Below are 16,425 nucleotides of genomic sequence, written 5' to 3' on the forward strand. Positions count from 1 at the left end.
GAGCAGCATATCAATTCCAGCCGGAGTGATGATGGAGGATTGTATGTTCGTGTATGAGGAAGGCAGGTCAGACTCGGAAAGATTGGCAGGTTCAGCTCTCAAGTGGGCCAGTGCGGGGGGGGCGAGGGTTGCTCAGGATCTTGAGTGAGTCAGCGTGATGCAATACAGAAGACTTGGAGGAGCTAAGAGAGGGGGGGGGTCAGATTGTGGTGCAATGTGAGGAGGAAGAGGAGACAAAGGCCAGGAGACAGGGGTATGGAGAAGCGGGTCAAGCGTGTGCGGTGTGTTGACGGTGGGGGGGGGCGTGTGGTTCAGATGTGGCACAGCGCTCACCCCCCTACTCCTGATGAGGTCTGTCACCGCAAACTCCACTCGCTGCTGCCCCCTCTTCCTCCCCTCTCACCCCCTCTGTGAAGGTGCACTGAATACGGAAAGTCTGGCTTACAAAGGATGCTCTTTCCTCCTTCCCTTGCTCTGTCTCGCTCTACATTCTCTCTCACCTCCCTCCCTTCTCTCATTCTCCGTCTCTGAGCTGCTTCCCCTTATTCTCTGCACCTCTCTATTCCTTCATCTTCACCCCTGCCTCTCTGCCTCCCACCCTCCTCCTCCTTCGCCGTATTTGTTTCACAAAACCTTCCATCTACTCCTCTCTGCTTCGCCTCCTCTCCTCCCCTCGCTCTCTGTCTCTCTTCCTCAGAAATGCATCTATTATTAACACACACCTCTGGCTTTTGCCAAAGAATGAACTAAGGTTCAGGGCAAGCTCCTCTGCATTTTAATCACCCACAATGAGCAAGAAAATCCTGAATAAAAGCAATCGCACCTGCTTCTTTTGGTGAAGGCAATGAATGTGTTCCTGGATACAGTATGCAGATCATTCCCTGCACCATGCTGTATCCTCATCCCAATGCTGCGTCCCTCGAGGCTTCATGCTGAGAGAGGCACACCAGTGCATGTATAGAAAAATCAATCAGGCAGCATCCGAACACAGAAATACACGAGGAATCAGAGCTTGTATTCCAGCAAATAATGTCAGTCCTGCTGTCAGGGAGACGTTACTGTAACTGTAGAATTAGTCGTGCACGGGTTCCCACTGCGGAGGTGGTGTTTAACCTCCCTGCAGCAGGTTTCTGCAGCGGCTGCCATGCGAGTGCTCAGCGAGGCGCTGTCAGGAGAGCAGGGAGAAGCGCAGGCGAGAAGCGTCCCCGGTGACTAGCATGGCCTCTTTTCATCTTCTGCTTTCCCCCTCTCTTTGAACAAACACAAGGGTTGAGGGCAGGGATCTGTCAGAGGTCCACAACTCGCAGAGAGAGGAATTACACTGCTGCAAGATGACTGAAACCCCAAAGTCATTACCGCTTTGGCTGGCAGGGCTTACTGAACTAAGGGATGCATGCTTTGTGTTTGAGGGGGCTGCTCTCTAATTATGATGTGAAAACAGTTGGGAAAATCCACAAAGCTGAAAATGAGATAAGTCTGAGTTTGTCCCTTTTATCACTGTTTTATTTATACTGGTAAACATCAAACAGAAACAACAGCAAAATCAAGAGCTGACGTCCTCCCATACTTGTGATTATCATTTCTCTTACATCGACAAGTTAATTTACAATGGTTGTCATCTGCGTGACACGATAACGCCAGTAAGTAAAAAATATGGAAATATTCCTCTGGATCTCATCCTCGCGTAATATCAGATCACTATCCGTACCTGTCATGCTGTTGGTGTTGGTGCAATTGTCGCTCAAATCAGGCATGACAGGAATCCTATCAGAGTGGAGTCTTTATGTAATTATGTGAGAAAAATGTATCGATTCAAACCGGAGGGCAGTATTAGGCTGAGTCGACTAGTGCCACAAAAATACTGCATTGTGCTGTGTTTGGGGGTGTCAGGGATGGAAAGATGGAGCGCTGTCTGTCTACTACATTCTGTTCCAACACCTCTGGGATGTAAAGCACATTCATAATCTCTCCATCCACCACCAAGGTAATTAAGACAAGTCACCGTCTTTCTGTAGAGCTGGAGACAAGAATCATGTTCAAAGTCTACAGAGATTGTATCGCTTTAAGTAACAGGGAATGACACTGAGTATAATAACCCCCTGCATGTTTCTCTCTTGGTTATAATACAGTATGTCCAGATTACTGCATCCAATACCACATGAACACCTACGGTTGTACTGAAATATATAGCATCTCACACAACTAAACATTTTTTGTACATGAAGTTGTTTTATACATCGTTGTGCCATCCGTCAAAGTCTCGTCAAACGCCGTTACAAAGACGACTTTGATAGGGTATAAGGTCGAAAACATATTTTTGAAATGTTTCCCAATAACCCTGTGTGCCTGCTTTGCCCTCATATATATGAGAGAAGCTTACAGGTCCGTCAATAGAGAGCACAAAAGCTCAAAATCAGGCATTAAATCCCTTGTCTGTTCCACAACGGGCCACAAATCCGATCCAAGAAAACGAGGGACCGCAGGTGATAAACTCCAAATCATAAAGTGCTCTCCAGAAGCCACTCAGACTTGGAGAGCTTGTCCCTGGCCCGGTGAATGTTTGTGGAGCCGTCCAGCTGCGGCAGCTCCACGCTCATCGACAGGCTTCTCTTGGAGCGCAGGCTGGCCCCGGGTCTGGGGTAAGCCACATAACAGTGCTCCATATATGAGTCAGCGTTCAGGGAGTGCCTGCGGTTCACCCGCACTCCCCCTGCGGGTACAGTCATGTAATGTCGAGGCGCTGGCTGGGGCCGCGGACCCCTGGGTGCTGCGGTCCATTTGTTGGGCTGGCCAGGAAAAGCCAGTGCGACGGCGGTGTTCATTTTAACCTCTGACGAGTTATTCCGGTTCATGTTATCAAGCTCCACATCAGCCCGGCGAGCCTCTGAGGGTTTGGGTGGAGCGGTGGAGCGTTTGGGCCGGGGAGCGCCCGGGGAGGCCGGGTGCCAGCTGTGAGTGGCAGCAGAGTTGGAAACAGTGCAGTCCGGGATGGTGGGTTTGGTGGAGGCTTCAACGGCGGGCTGTTTCTGCTTGGCTGGCTCCGGAGGCGTCAGGGAAATCCGGAGGCACTCCTTGTCGTTCTTCTCGGGACGCAGGACCTGCTTGGAGAGGGACTTAGGAACCCCACAGCCCTGCAGCTGTCCATCACTGCTCAGTGAGCGAATATCCCCCATCTCTAGAGCCTGACACGACCCGAGACAAGTAACAGAAGAGAGGACAAGTTAAAGCAATTCTATTAGACACCCCTGATTCAATATCATCAGAAACAATGAACACAAAAAGAACAAAACACAGCCAAACCGACCTTATCTGTATCTCCTTGGTTACACACCCTGTAGCGCACAATGAGGAAGATGATAAAGGCGAGCACTGAGGCCACAATTATCCCTCCAATGATAACCACAATGGTGCCGCCAAGAAACTGGGACTGCATGAAGTGGCATCTCAGGTACTGCGGCTCTGTGGTGAAGTGGATACACCCGATCACCCTGGTGGCCGTCAGCGAGGTGACCTGGTCATCGTAAATGGCCAGCACACACAGGTCGTAGTGCGTTCCCGCCGCCAGGTTGTTAACCATGATGCTCTTACTGGTCGGGGGTATCATTCTGTAAAAAGGAAAAACAAAAGCTTTCTGAGTGATGACATAGATTAGGGAGAGTTACATGAAAAGAGACAAAATCAGATTATCCAGTTTATTGTGTCGAAGGGATAAAATGACGTGACAATCATTTATCTCCCAGGGGTTATTTAAGATCCGTCTAGGCATAATCTTTTGTGGCATTTGATTTTCTCCAGCGTCTTTACTGATAAAAGGTTGCTTTCTGTCACCGGGGAAGCAGGTTTTGCTCTCAACATCAAGATTACTGAGCCAACTCCCTAATGTGTCCTGATTTCAGTAGCCACTGCCAAAAACCATATGTGTACTCGAGCAAAGTTTCTGTGGAAAAAAGGGGCTTGTGCGATGATCCTGTAAAATCAGTGATAAGCACTGAATACGGAGTTAAAGAGGCCAGAGAAGAAAGAGTGCTGTGTACGACAGTTTCTCAGATGGGCATGTGCGAAAGCCTCTGATGCTTTTCGTGAAACACTGGCTGACTACTCTTTCATCCTTCTATCAGTCCGCAGCTTAGTGCTGACATTCTGTTTTGATTTAGTTGATTAAGCATTATCAAGGTTTCGCACAAAGTAAATGATACACTCTTGTGAGGGGGGATTATGAGTGAAAGAATAAGGAGTAAAACACAGCGCATTAGTCTGTCTTCCTGATGGGATTAATAGACACCATCAAATAATAATGCCAAAATCCAGGTGAAGTTCCTAATGACTGAACATCCAGATGGATTTAAGCAATCAAAGCAGAATTTAAAGGTAAAACAGGGGTCAAGGACTTCTTAATATTATGAATCCATCTTAAATGCATTGGTATACATCCAGATAAAGATTTAAGGCTTGTTTACTGGATGAAATGGTGTTATTTGGCCCATATTTCAACGTGCTAACTAGCTCTAACTTGTTTAACCCATCAGGCCAGTAATAATTGTTTACCTGTAAACCAGTGAATCATCATAGGTGCCATTATACTGGATCTGGAACATGCGTATTCCAGGAATACTCCTCTGGAAGTTAAACTTGACCATGGCCGAGGTGGACGTGGCCTCAGCGATCACTACTTTCTTCTCCTGGCTCGTCTTCGCGTTCCCCAGAGGCAAACCTCCAGCCTCTACCCCCGTTTTTGTCACTGTGGCGATATCTGATGACCCGGGGTCGGGCTCCTGCTCTGCGACTGTGTTGTTGGTGATATGAGGGAGTTTGACAATGACAAGATCCACCGTCTGCTGGGCTTCACCTGCCGGGTTGGAGGCCACGCAGGTGAAGGAACCTAGAATAAAAACGAAATTGATTAATGTCCATCCTTTATTAATTGGAATATACAAAGTAGTGCCCTGAAAAATTACATATATTTGTACCTTAGTATAAAGAAATGTAGGACTTGTTTGCCTGCCTGCCAAGAGTTTGATGATAAGATTGATACAAATGTTCTATCTGTGGATATAATGCTGAAGCCAGAGACAGGCACCTGTCCCATATTTGTCCATACGATTTTAAATCTGGAGCCAGCAGCAATTTAGCTTAGCTTAGAAAATAGACTTTAAGATAAGCAGAAAAGCTGGCATTTCTAATTTCAGCAGGAACCTACCAGCTTCACTAAAGCTCACTAATCAACATGTTATTGCCCTCTTACTTAATCTATACAAAACCCCTATTGTAAAAGCAGCAAATGGTGGAATCAATAAAGGTTTCTAACACTGTGAGTATGCTTACGGTTAGCTTTTTCCTTCTGTCAATCAAAGTTTAGTGGCTGCTATACTTTAGCTTCATTTATAATATCATAATTTAATGAGACAGTATCAATTTTCTTATCTAACTCCCAGCAAGAAACCAAAAAAAAGTTGCCATTTTTAAACATTTGATGATTTACTCTATTATATTAGAGTATATATACTCTATTACTCTACTATAAAACAAAAAGGTCTAAGAAAGTACATGTTGGCAAAAGGATAGCTAAATGACTTTTAGCCAACAAGGTGAAAAAGTCATTTCTGTATTCAGTTGTGGCTTTAATCGAAGGCTCTGAACTTTATCGCCTGATGTCGACAAATACTTCAGCCCTATAGCCTTCTGCGAACATGAGCAAACAACTAATTCTGTTCAGTCAACAACACAGGCACAGCCCTCTGGGGTGCAAACAGACCGGAGTCCTTGACGGTGCTGATGAGGATGTCCAACGTGCCGTCTGAGTGGACTGCGGCCCTGGAGGAATTGAACATCAGGCGTCCATCAGGGGCGATCCAGTGGATAATGGGGTCGGGATCCCCCCTGGCCTTACAGCGCATTGTCACACTCTGACCCTCCAACGCTCGCAGCTCCTGAGGCAGAGGCAGGAAAGGCGGTTAGTGGGAGGACTATGTTTAACACAGAGACACAGTGGAAAACACTTTGTACAAACAGTTACCATATGTGCTGTAGCTTTGGCTTATATATTATTTTAAATGCTATTATTGATGATGTTGTGTGTAATAGCTTTATTCCCTATAAATATAATCACCGATTGATCATTGTCACGATATTGAATTATCATGCTAATGAAGGCAAGATAATCAATGTGACGGTACATTGCAGTGTATGTGATGGAGTCCAAGTAAACACAATTTCCTCTGCAATTATGCAAAATAAGTCTACTGAATGAGAGGAGCTGTAGTTATTTGGCAAGGATTTGATCAGATAATTATTTTGGATGCATGAATCAAGGACTAAATCACTGTAAGCTTTCCCTGTGTAATAAGAGCTCAGTGCAGATCCTCATACACCTGCAAAGAGCTTTATTAAAATGGTTACTGAAATATTATCTAAGAATTCTATCACAGGCCAAGGTTTGATCACATGTTTTAAGTAAGTCCACTATATTTGACAGTATTCAGTTAGCTGAGCTACCCAGATGAGACCCACAGGTCTTGTGAGACTCGTCTGGTTCACAAAGCTAATATTTGGTGTGACAGTCAAAGAAAGTGCCACCTGGGATTAACTGAGGCAGAGTCTAACGTCTGGCTCAGAGACTCTAACATTAGTGAGTGTTGTGTCATACAGTGCACAGCTCCAGTTGGAGGTCATACCTGAGAGTGCCTGGTGATGAGAGGAGGCTCACACAGGAACTCTTCCTCTGAGACAGTCCAGAAATAGCGCCCGGCGAGGTGTTGCGGTGAGGCACAGGTCTCCAGATCATCCTCCCTCCGCAACCTCCGCAACCAGAGAAGCTCACAGTTACACCTCAGCGGGTTCCCTCCAAAGCTCAACGCAAACGACGTGGGCCCCATTATCCCAGAGGTGGCCAGGACCCCGGCTCTTTGGAAAATAGGGTCAGGGGGAAGCTTCTGGAGCTTGTTGGAAGTCACGTCCAGCCTCTTGAGCTTCTGCAGCCCCGAGAAGGTGCCCTCTGGGATGTAACCGAGCATGTTATGGTCCAAATTGAGTGTATGGAGATTGGACATCCTTTGAATGGCCACCCACGGCGCACTTTCCAAGTTGTTGTAGGATAAGTCCAGCTCTTCCAGCGCTGTCAGATCATTGAAGGCCCCGATGTGTATGTTTGAGAGCTGGTTGTTGTTGAGGTTGAGGTGGTGCAGCTTGGACATGCCGCTGAAGGTGTCGTTGATGATGCGGGACAGACGGTTGCTATCCAGGTGAAGGGCTCGCAGGTTCTCCAGGTCCTTGAAAGCGAGGGGTGCGATGGAGCCGATAGTGTTTCGAGACAAGGTCAGGTCCACAAGCCTTGTCATGTTGGCAAAGTCTTTGCGTTTGACGCTGGTTACAAAGTTATCTCCGAGACGCATCTCCACCGTGTGCCTGTCGATGTTCGGGGGCACAAACAGAAGACCCTTTTTGTCGCACAAAGTTGCCAAGTTGGGGTTGAGCACCTGGCAGACACAGCGTTTGGGGCAGACCTGGATTTTGTGGGCCTTCACGGCCACACCGAGGACTATCAGGTAAACCAGGAGGGACTCCATTTGGCTTTTCAGTCAGGTTAATACACCTAAAAAATATTCAAGCAAAAAGAGAGAAAGAGAAGTGCCTATTACTCTTTTAGCTGTTTAAAAATGCAAAGCAGGAATTGTTAGCTGTATTATATTCATCACAATGTAATTTCTGTAGCTGGGTAATCACACATGCAATAAGAGCTCCCCCTTCAAAACAGGAACTTGGGGATTCTGCTGTGTAAAGTTAAAGCTTTTTTTACGCTAGATTTGAGGCACACTCATTGCTCACAGCTAGGATTTCAGACTTGTTCTCCAAATTCTCAGCGGTAAACTAAGAGAGTCGATGCCTGAACAAACAATAAACGCTGTGCAATTAGACATGAAACTAATTAGTCACCTGCAGACTTGAGAGCAAAACATCCCCAGAAATCTTGTATGATTTTTTTGTGACAGCTCTCTATGCAAGCCCCTACTCGCTTATACTTTTTTGATGTGATAATGGCAGTCTTTTTATGTCGGTGTATAGAAGGATGAAAGTCTAGACTGGCAGTCCAGAGCCTCGTCCGAATTAGACGGAAATCTCCCAGGATCGTATCACCAATAGGAAGGGATGATTGGGCCCAGTGCCTCAGCGAGTATGTGCTATGCCTTGCTATCGATTTTCTCTCTTGCTCTCTCTGCTGCTACTCTTACTTATGACACAGCCGAGATGGGGGATAAGAAGGGATCCATTTGATGATTCCTGAGACCTTGTCAGGGATATAGCATGTCATAAAACTAAGACAGTGGAAATCAGTTCACAGCTCCTCAGGTGCACCCTGACCGTGTACTAGAACGACAGTGACATTATCCGTGATTATTTTAAGAACTGACATTTAGTGTCATTTTGGTAGAACATGTAATATTCAGCTCTCTGGGTGTCCTGTTCCAGCGCATAGAAAGAAACACAAATCCTATCTAATACAGGGAACAAGAGATGCAATCCCACAACTGTAGTAAAAATCCAAAGCCTAACCTTTAAATACAGAAGAGAATGGCTGATTTATGATTATAGCTTTCTGTGGTCTGCTGGTAATGTCTCCATTGTCGACGCAGGGTCTTGGAGAGAGTGCATCAAATTCTGGCCTCAGCAAAGAGCTTGCCAACAGAGCACCTTCATGCTTCAAAAGCCTCTGTTGCACCGGAGCTGTGACACACAACTGGCAGCGTATTAACCTTGAAAGTCAGAGTGTGCGGGAAAATATCATAGAGCAGAGAAAACATCACACGGGATGGGATTGACACGCTGGCCATGTGGGGCAATGTTTTTAACGTAAACCATGATGGCATCCGCCTAAAACAGTTTTGACAGCTGGGTAAAGTGTATCACAGCTTTTGACAAGGAGGCAGGAAAGAGGTCGAGTTAAAATGGCCCATAATAGCAAAGGGAGGGAAGATATCCTTGAAGGGAGAGCGCTGGACGTGACATTTTCATAAAAAGTGCTGATCGAGCAGCAATGAATCAATGTCTGTCTCGGCCCGTTTTTTACAGGGGACAGCTTTACCAAGTCACACAAGAGCCCCTTTTTGAGGATTGTAGTCTGGGGTGCAGTGGTGACGAGATCTGATCTGCTGAGAAATGGACTCTGGAGTCAATAATAAATGTTGTCGAGACCCTTTAAGAATTCTTAAAGGTGGCAGACGACTTCCGTGCCAAGCTGTGATGCAAAGTGTAGTGGCCCATAGGTGGAAACTTCAATATTGACTCTATGTGTGTGTGCATCCGAGGAGAGAGTATAGAAGATGAGATGTACATAAGTTATTTCATGTGTGTGTGTGCCAACCACCTTCTGCTCTGACTGTGAATGGCACGGCCTCTGGATGTGCAATGAGGTGGAGCGGACCTGCTACTTCCAGACTCGAATAGCGTTGAAGACGTGATATTGATTCACTCTGTGGAGATGGGTGCTTTTTTCCTTCCCGCTGCTGAAAACTCAGCCAAATGTGAAGAGAATGGTTGCAACGGTAATCCCTACAAAACTCCTTCTGTGAGGACAAAAGGGACAGCCCCCTCGCTGCTGAGAAGGGGCAGGCAAATGTCTGTCGCCGTCCCCCTGATTTGCATTTCATTATGGTTGTTCCACAGGGATTTGCACAACAGGTTGCACTCATCAGGTACATGAACAAATAAGAAGATAATAAATCAATGTGTTCATCAATCACACACTCTTTTAATGTCACGCCCCCTGCCAGAAAATCATTATCCTCCAGGTTGGGCTGTTTAATATAGTGAGGTGACATGGGAGGGCCACAAATAAACAAGAAAACAGATAATCTACTGATGCATTAACCATAGTTTCCCTCATAGTCAATCAAATGTCCGTTTACTACCTCTGAGCAGGTATTTTCTCCCTCAGAGGACAGAACAGACTGACGGCTCACACCCACACTCGCACACCGGTGGGTGGATTTGTGCCTAATAGAGGTAGCTCACTACACAATAACCCCCAGCAATGGAGACAGACATTCATGCTTAGCAGCAACAGCAGCAGTAGCAGTGTACTGTAGGAGAGGATATCTATGGTCTCCCTGGGGCAGCATTCTCCAAGAAAAGCCTTATGCAGCACACTGCATGCCAATCGTTTGGTGAGGTAATGGGGGATATGTTTTCAGATGGTCTAACTTATGCTGTATAGCTCATGTGAGAAAGACTCTGCAATCCACGTCTTGGCAGGGAATCAGGGGAAGCAGGCCTGCGAGGGGAAGTTAATGAGATGGAGTCTGCCTGCTATGCTTCCACGCAGGCCGAAAGCGTGGCACATGGCAACGACTCGGCGAGGCTCACCTGGGTTACTCTCTGAAAAGCTGCCGGACGTCTGTTGGTGCCAGACATAAGCTCAGTTGTGTCAAGGAGGCAAATTGATGCTGCAACATGATGGTAAAAGGGTATCGACAAAGCAGTGAAATGGGTCCTCAGCCTGCTTGCTTTATGAGCCCAAATGGAGCTGCTGCTGCTAAATGGGATCATATTCGGACAGCCGCTAGAAATGCAGTTTTGTCGGGTAAACGCTCGTGTCCAAACATCCTGACCAAACACTGATGCCGTTATGGACTGCTAGCTAACACATGTGTGTTTGTGAATGAGTGTATGTGCCCGTGACACCCTTTCCCTACACCGCCTGCCAATGTTAGAATGCGATAGCTCTTGGGTGACAGCCTTGATGCCATGGCAACACAGAAAATGTCAGTTTTGGGTGCGATGTAATCAGTGGCACATTTTCAGATCACCTTATATTATACAGAAAATAAGTCCTTGGTAATTGGGGTGCTGTTTGAAGGCTGGAGCAGACTCATTGTACACTCTATGACCGTGTGGTGTCGGATCTCAAGCAGGTTGTGCACTCAGCTAATTTTGCATCGGAGACAATGTTTTCCCAGGGTTGTGCGTAATAAAACTAAATGACTTTATATAGCTCTCTGATGTGAAATTATGTTTCAGGCAGGTGTGTGTGTGTGTGTGTGTGTGTGTGTGTGTGTGTGTGTGTGTGTGTGTGTGTGTGTGTGTGTGTGTGTGTGTGTGTGTGTGTGTGTGTGTGTGTGTGTGTGTGTGTGTGTGTGTGTGTGTGTGTGTGTGTGTGTGTGTGTGTGTGTGTGTGTGTGTGTGTGTGTGTGTGTGTGTGTGTGTGTGTGTGTGCCAGGGGTACAGCATACTAAGCAGACCCCACTGCATCAATAGAAGTGCTGTTCATCAGCATTTACAACTCCCCCTTGCAATTCCAAGTGTTTTCCTTCACACAGGAAATTCTGTGATTCCTTGGGTATCCCATGACAGGAGCGTCAGTAGACAAACAACAGCAGAAAACATATTTTAGATGCTGTGTTCTGTCAAAGCAGGAGACTGAACGGGCCAAATTGAAATGCTGATCACTGTTTCTGGATCTAAATTCTTTCACCGTCGTGACGTGCCCTGATGTGAGGGGCTTATGACCTGGGATTTTCTTCCGGAAAGAGCGATGCCGAACACCACCTCAGAATATCAATATGGCCTCCTCATGTGAATCTTGGAGCATGGCTGGAAGTTGGAACGCATGTAGACTGTCAAATCTACCATCTCACCTGCAGTTTAAGGTACAGAAGTGTACGATAAAAGCTACATCTCTTAGGAGAAAAAACATCATCATGGGCTCTTTTCATGTAAGAGCCTTAATATCTTAAGATAAGGAAAGCAGAAATGTAATACATAATCAAAATCCATTGAATCATTTTCACTCTTTCAAAGACACTCTGGATCTTGTGTTCTACCTCACACAGCAACACAATGGCTAAATAATGCATAATCTTCCCTCTTCTTATTGTGTTGTGCAATGAAAGGAACTCATACACATCCTGTAGGTTAAATGAAATTATGTGAATGTCAACCAACCTCAAGTAAGTTTAAAATCCTAATAAAGGCACATCTTCAGCAAAGACAAACGTTTTTCTTGAGTAGAGTACAAATTGGGGTCAGCGAATGTAGAGCCGGTCTGCAGAACAGCCTCTGTGCTGCTGAGGAACCACATATCACTTATCTGATATCAGTGATAGGTACACAGTACTTGATCTATATCACTCACTCAGTGCATTAAATTATCAGTAAGAGCAAATAGAAGCAGCAACATTAGGCGTGGGCCTGGTTTTTAGTGGTGTAGCAGTTACAATGGTGCCTGAGGCACTCATGAATAATGAGATATGTGATAACTAACACTCGACACAAGACAAGACCATCAGGTTTACCTCAACCCTTTTATGAAAATCACCATGATCACATTTCCACCTGTCTTCATCAGTCACCTGGCAACACGTCCCCCCCCCCTGCCCACACAGTCATTATCAATTGTGTTACTTAGGCTAATTTAGTCTTCATCACACCTTAATGACTGGTGTGCATCAGTTTAACCACAGCAAGCACATCACTGGATCCTCGGTGCTGATAAAACAAACAACAACACAAAGAAACATCTTATCCTGCACGTATTCAGAGAGCTGGCTGGATGATGGCAACATTATGCATGATTCTCACTTTCACCTGTAGGGAGGGAAAAAGCAGCAGAGAATGCAGCCAAGTGGATACTAAAAATAAAATTGATATCTAATGGCGATGAGAAGCAATTGAGGCGATTTTTTTGACCTTGCGGTGCAGGTCCTGGGCTGGTGGAGCCACAACCCCTATCACTGGGAACCCTTTGAAGCCTTGCATATGGTCCTGAGAGAACTACTTCAAGTCAATATTGCGCCTCTTGGAAATACAGTCCCCCCCAAAAGAGTTGCCTCACTCAAATCGCAGCGTATAAATGATAGAATTTACCTTGCAGATGAAACACCAAGTCAAGTCAGGAGAGGGTGGGTTGGAGCTGATTTCCTCTGGGAGCATTTCTGAGAGCGCCTTGCCAAAAATGGGACCGTCCGCGGTGATAATTCAGGTGTCCCGAAAACACGCGTCTTGGCTCCTATAACATGTGACGGCCTGCGGAACCAGCGATGCCCTTCAAGAAATCCATGGCCAGCATGTTAAAGGACGACTCCTCTGCGATCCGCTCACATCGGAGATATGTAACTCAGCTTCCCCCCTTTGGTAAAAAAAAAAAAAAAAAAAAACTGGAAAACGCAGCCCAGAGGGGTCCCGGTGTGGCTGTGAGGCTGCAGCTGTGCGGGGTCCGCGTCTACTGCGCATCCGCCTGTGTGCACCTCCAAGAAGAGAAAACGCCTTTGTAGCGACAGGCTGCTTTAATATCTCCAGCGCTGTGTGTGTGTGTGTGTGTGTGTGTGTGTGTGTGTGTGTGTGTGTGTGTGTGTGTGAGTGACTGGTGCTGTGCTGAATCCAGCCAGATGTTCGTATCGCTTTCACGGGCTTTTGCTGGCGACGCAGGGCTCAGTGCGAGTTAATCCAGATTGAGTGAAAGGTTGCTGGCCCCCCCTCCTCCGCTTCATGCCCCCGGACTACTGTCATCCGCCGACCCGGCTCCATTTCTGACCAGAGGTGCTGTGCTCCGAATGTTAATCAGCGCGCACCGAGCTGCACATAGACCATTTGTGTGCATAGACAGATGCAGTGCCTCCTAGCCTATCTCAAAGGCAGGCATCATCATTTATTCATGTAGATTGGACTACACTGCACGAAACGCAGTAACATTCTATTAAGAAAAAGTAAGCACAGACATGTTTAGATGTGGAGATAGAGGAGATTACACAAGAGCCGGGCAATAACAAGGCTTAAACAACACAGTTATTGGAAATACATCCTTTAGGTAAAACATGTTGTGCATCTGGTCTGGATAAAGACAACTATAGCACATATCTGAATAGGCCTGCATGTATTACATAGATTATTGGCAGGAAAGTGTTGAGTTGGCTGAAAGTAAAACCCCTGCTCTTGGGTCTGCTTGGCACTGGACCCATCACTGATGCAGTGATCATGTGGCCTTTTGTGCAAGTTGGCAAAGTAAACAGTATATTTACATAAGTACATGTGTTACAGTACAGAGGCGCTGGAGACTTCTTGGACTCATATGCGTTGTTTTTATTCCCAAGAAGAATGACCGATACTTCTCCTGGGGCCTCCTGGCGCTGTGAAAAAGGTGCCTGTCATCCACAGAATTACCCAGAGGATTTCTACTGCAGATCAATAGCTCCATCCAGTAACAAGACATTTACTTGAGATCAATTGGACTAGTGGTTTAAGCATGGTAGCAAGAGTTGTTTACTAGGGCTGCAAATAACAAACATTTCTATCTGTAAAATATCAGGAAATAGTAAAAATATACCCATGCCAGATTCTCAAATCTAATGTGTTTTCCTGTTTAGTATTAAACACAAAGATATTCAATTAATTAATATAAAAAAAATCTGAAAAGCACAACATCTCTATATATCACATTATATATACATATATTGTGATTTCCATGAAAAATCACTTAAATTATAAATCAGTCAAAATAAAATATACATTTGGCAAGTGTTGCATCTCTGATTTGAACAGTTTATCATTTCATATCACTAATATTTCATCTCGAAAAAAACCTGTTTCACTCATTTTTGCCACATGTACAGTACAATAACAGTTTATTCACCAGCCGCAACAGCAGATAAGCCCTTTTGCTGGTGGGAAGTGTAAATGTCAAGGCCTGCGAGTGTCTCAATCGAGTCATCAGGATCTGACAGTTGGTGGAATGAAGTGACACTGACATGACTTGTTTTTTCCTGCACTTTACTGTCATGTGATTCATGTCTTTCTCTCTCACTGACGCATGTCATCCAGGAACTGCTGGTAGGTGAGATTGTCCGCCCAATCACCTGTCCTGCTCTTTTTTTCCAAGAACAAGCCCCTGCTGTCCCTTCGAGGGTCAGCGACGCTGTGACTCCACGGGGTCTCTGTGATCCCCAGAAGCTCGCGAACACCAGCACAGATGACCTGCAGGGCGCACAGCAGGGTTGAGTTCTTTGATAAAGTGTGTTTTCACCCATATTTAATGAGGTGTTCCCACTGAGAGTCAATGTGTCTAAGTCTTTCGAGGATATTTCAGCAAGATTGTGGCATCATGGGAAGACAGGTTAAAAGGTCACACTCCCAGAAGCAAATGCACCAAAGGATGAACATCTCAACTCAATAGAGCTTACAATCATTTACTGGAGCTATTTCATTATCAGTTAAAACTCACCCAGAGACATGTTGTTTTTGTCTTTTTTGGTTTGATAGCTGAATAATAAACATGCTTTAAGCCAATTTAGCTCCGACCTCAGGGAGAAATACAGTAGCTTTTACTGCATGTGATACAGCGGATCTGAGGCGCTGGTGGCAGGAAGCTGTTACATCACACAACTTTAATTAGATGTCACATTGTTTAAAGAAAGAGTGTTAAAGGTCCAAATGGAATGTGCGAGTGAGTTGGCACGGACATCAATGTCTACAGTCCACTTAGGTGGAGAGATATTTGAATACAATTGAGGTGGCAACTCACAATTATTTCAGCTATTGGTTAACCTTTTTATGGTTTTTCTTCTTAGTTAAAGTCCATGACAGAAGTTGCTGGATTGATGGTCAGCAAATGCTTGAGGTTTTTTATTTAAGAATTAGGCTTTGAATCAATAAAGACATTGTTTCCGCACCAGCAAATAAGAGTATTTTTTACAGTGCCATCATTATCTTGGTGCCCCACAGCCTGTTAAACCTGCATTGATCATTGATGCTGATATGTAAACAAGTCTCCAATATCAATTTAACAATCGGCTCTTCTGAAATAAAAAATAACTTGAGTTTCTGACTTTGAAATACCTTCATATCTTTAAAATCTGTGATTCCAAGTCTTGGCAAGTAGATGCAATTTACATAAATGAGCTTTCTTCCAGTGATGAGGTTCTCTGTGAAACATGCCTGCAACAGAAATGTACAATGAGGTTATTTAAAGCTTGGAGAAGGGAAATATGACATAGGGAGCTAGGAGGCTCATATGCAGCAACTCGCCTGGTTACCTACTTTGTATTGTGGGAATCCTAAAGACTCAATCCATCTTGCAACATCTTGACAACTCCAGTGAAGGGACTCCATGTTGCCTGTAAGCATGTTGCCATGGAAACTGTTACCTGTCACTAGGTGTTATTAAGCGTTTCCATCACACATTAAAGTGAACTTTTTGCAGTCAAAAATATATAATTTGGAAAATAAGTAAGAAAACTAGGTCTAATATTACCCCGGAGTTTCAGAAGAATGTCTTTAAATACTTAAAAGTCATCTTAAAGTAGCAGAGACGACTCCAAACCGTGTTAATGGGAACAGCCAATCAGCTTTTTGCATTGTAGGGCGGTTGGTGAATTGCGCACAGTGATTGGTTTTTAAATCAAGTCTGTCCCGCCCACACTGAACGGCAACAACGAATGTTGG

General features: G+C 45.2%; 1 protein-coding gene across 4 annotated transcripts; it reads right to left on the minus strand.

Annotated features, from left to right (window-relative positions):
• Window positions 1-1,494: 1,494 nt before the first annotated feature.
• lrfn5b (leucine rich repeat and fibronectin type III domain containing 5b) lies at window positions 1,495-16,425 on the minus strand (the record flags this gene model as incomplete). Of its 4 annotated transcripts, none has more annotated exons than XM_079645033.1 (7): window positions 16,021-16,422; window positions 12,856-15,918; window positions 6,672-7,588; window positions 5,753-5,927; window positions 4,546-4,879; window positions 3,305-3,605; window positions 1,495-3,182 (listed from the first exon to the last, which is right to left on the minus strand). In XM_079645033.1, exons 3-7 carry the CDS (start codon window positions 7,560-7,562, stop codon window positions 2,499-2,501), a joined length of 2,385 nt encoding a protein of 794 aa, XP_079501159.1. In that variant the 5' UTR covers window positions 7,563-7,588; window positions 12,856-15,918; window positions 16,021-16,422. The 4 variants fall into 4 exon arrangements, with proteins under 4 accessions (XP_079501159.1, XP_079501160.1, XP_079501158.1 ...); XM_079645034.1 differs by lacking the exon at window positions 16,021-16,422 and having other exon boundaries at window positions 6,672-7,401; window positions 7,500-7,588; window positions 12,856-12,867; XM_079645032.1 differs by having other exon boundaries at window positions 12,856-16,422.

Source organism: Notothenia rossii (assembly GCF_949606895.1).
Source record: "Notothenia rossii genome assembly, chromosome: 8".
Taxonomy (NCBI): Eukaryota; Metazoa; Chordata; class Actinopteri; order Perciformes; family Nototheniidae; genus Notothenia; species Notothenia rossii.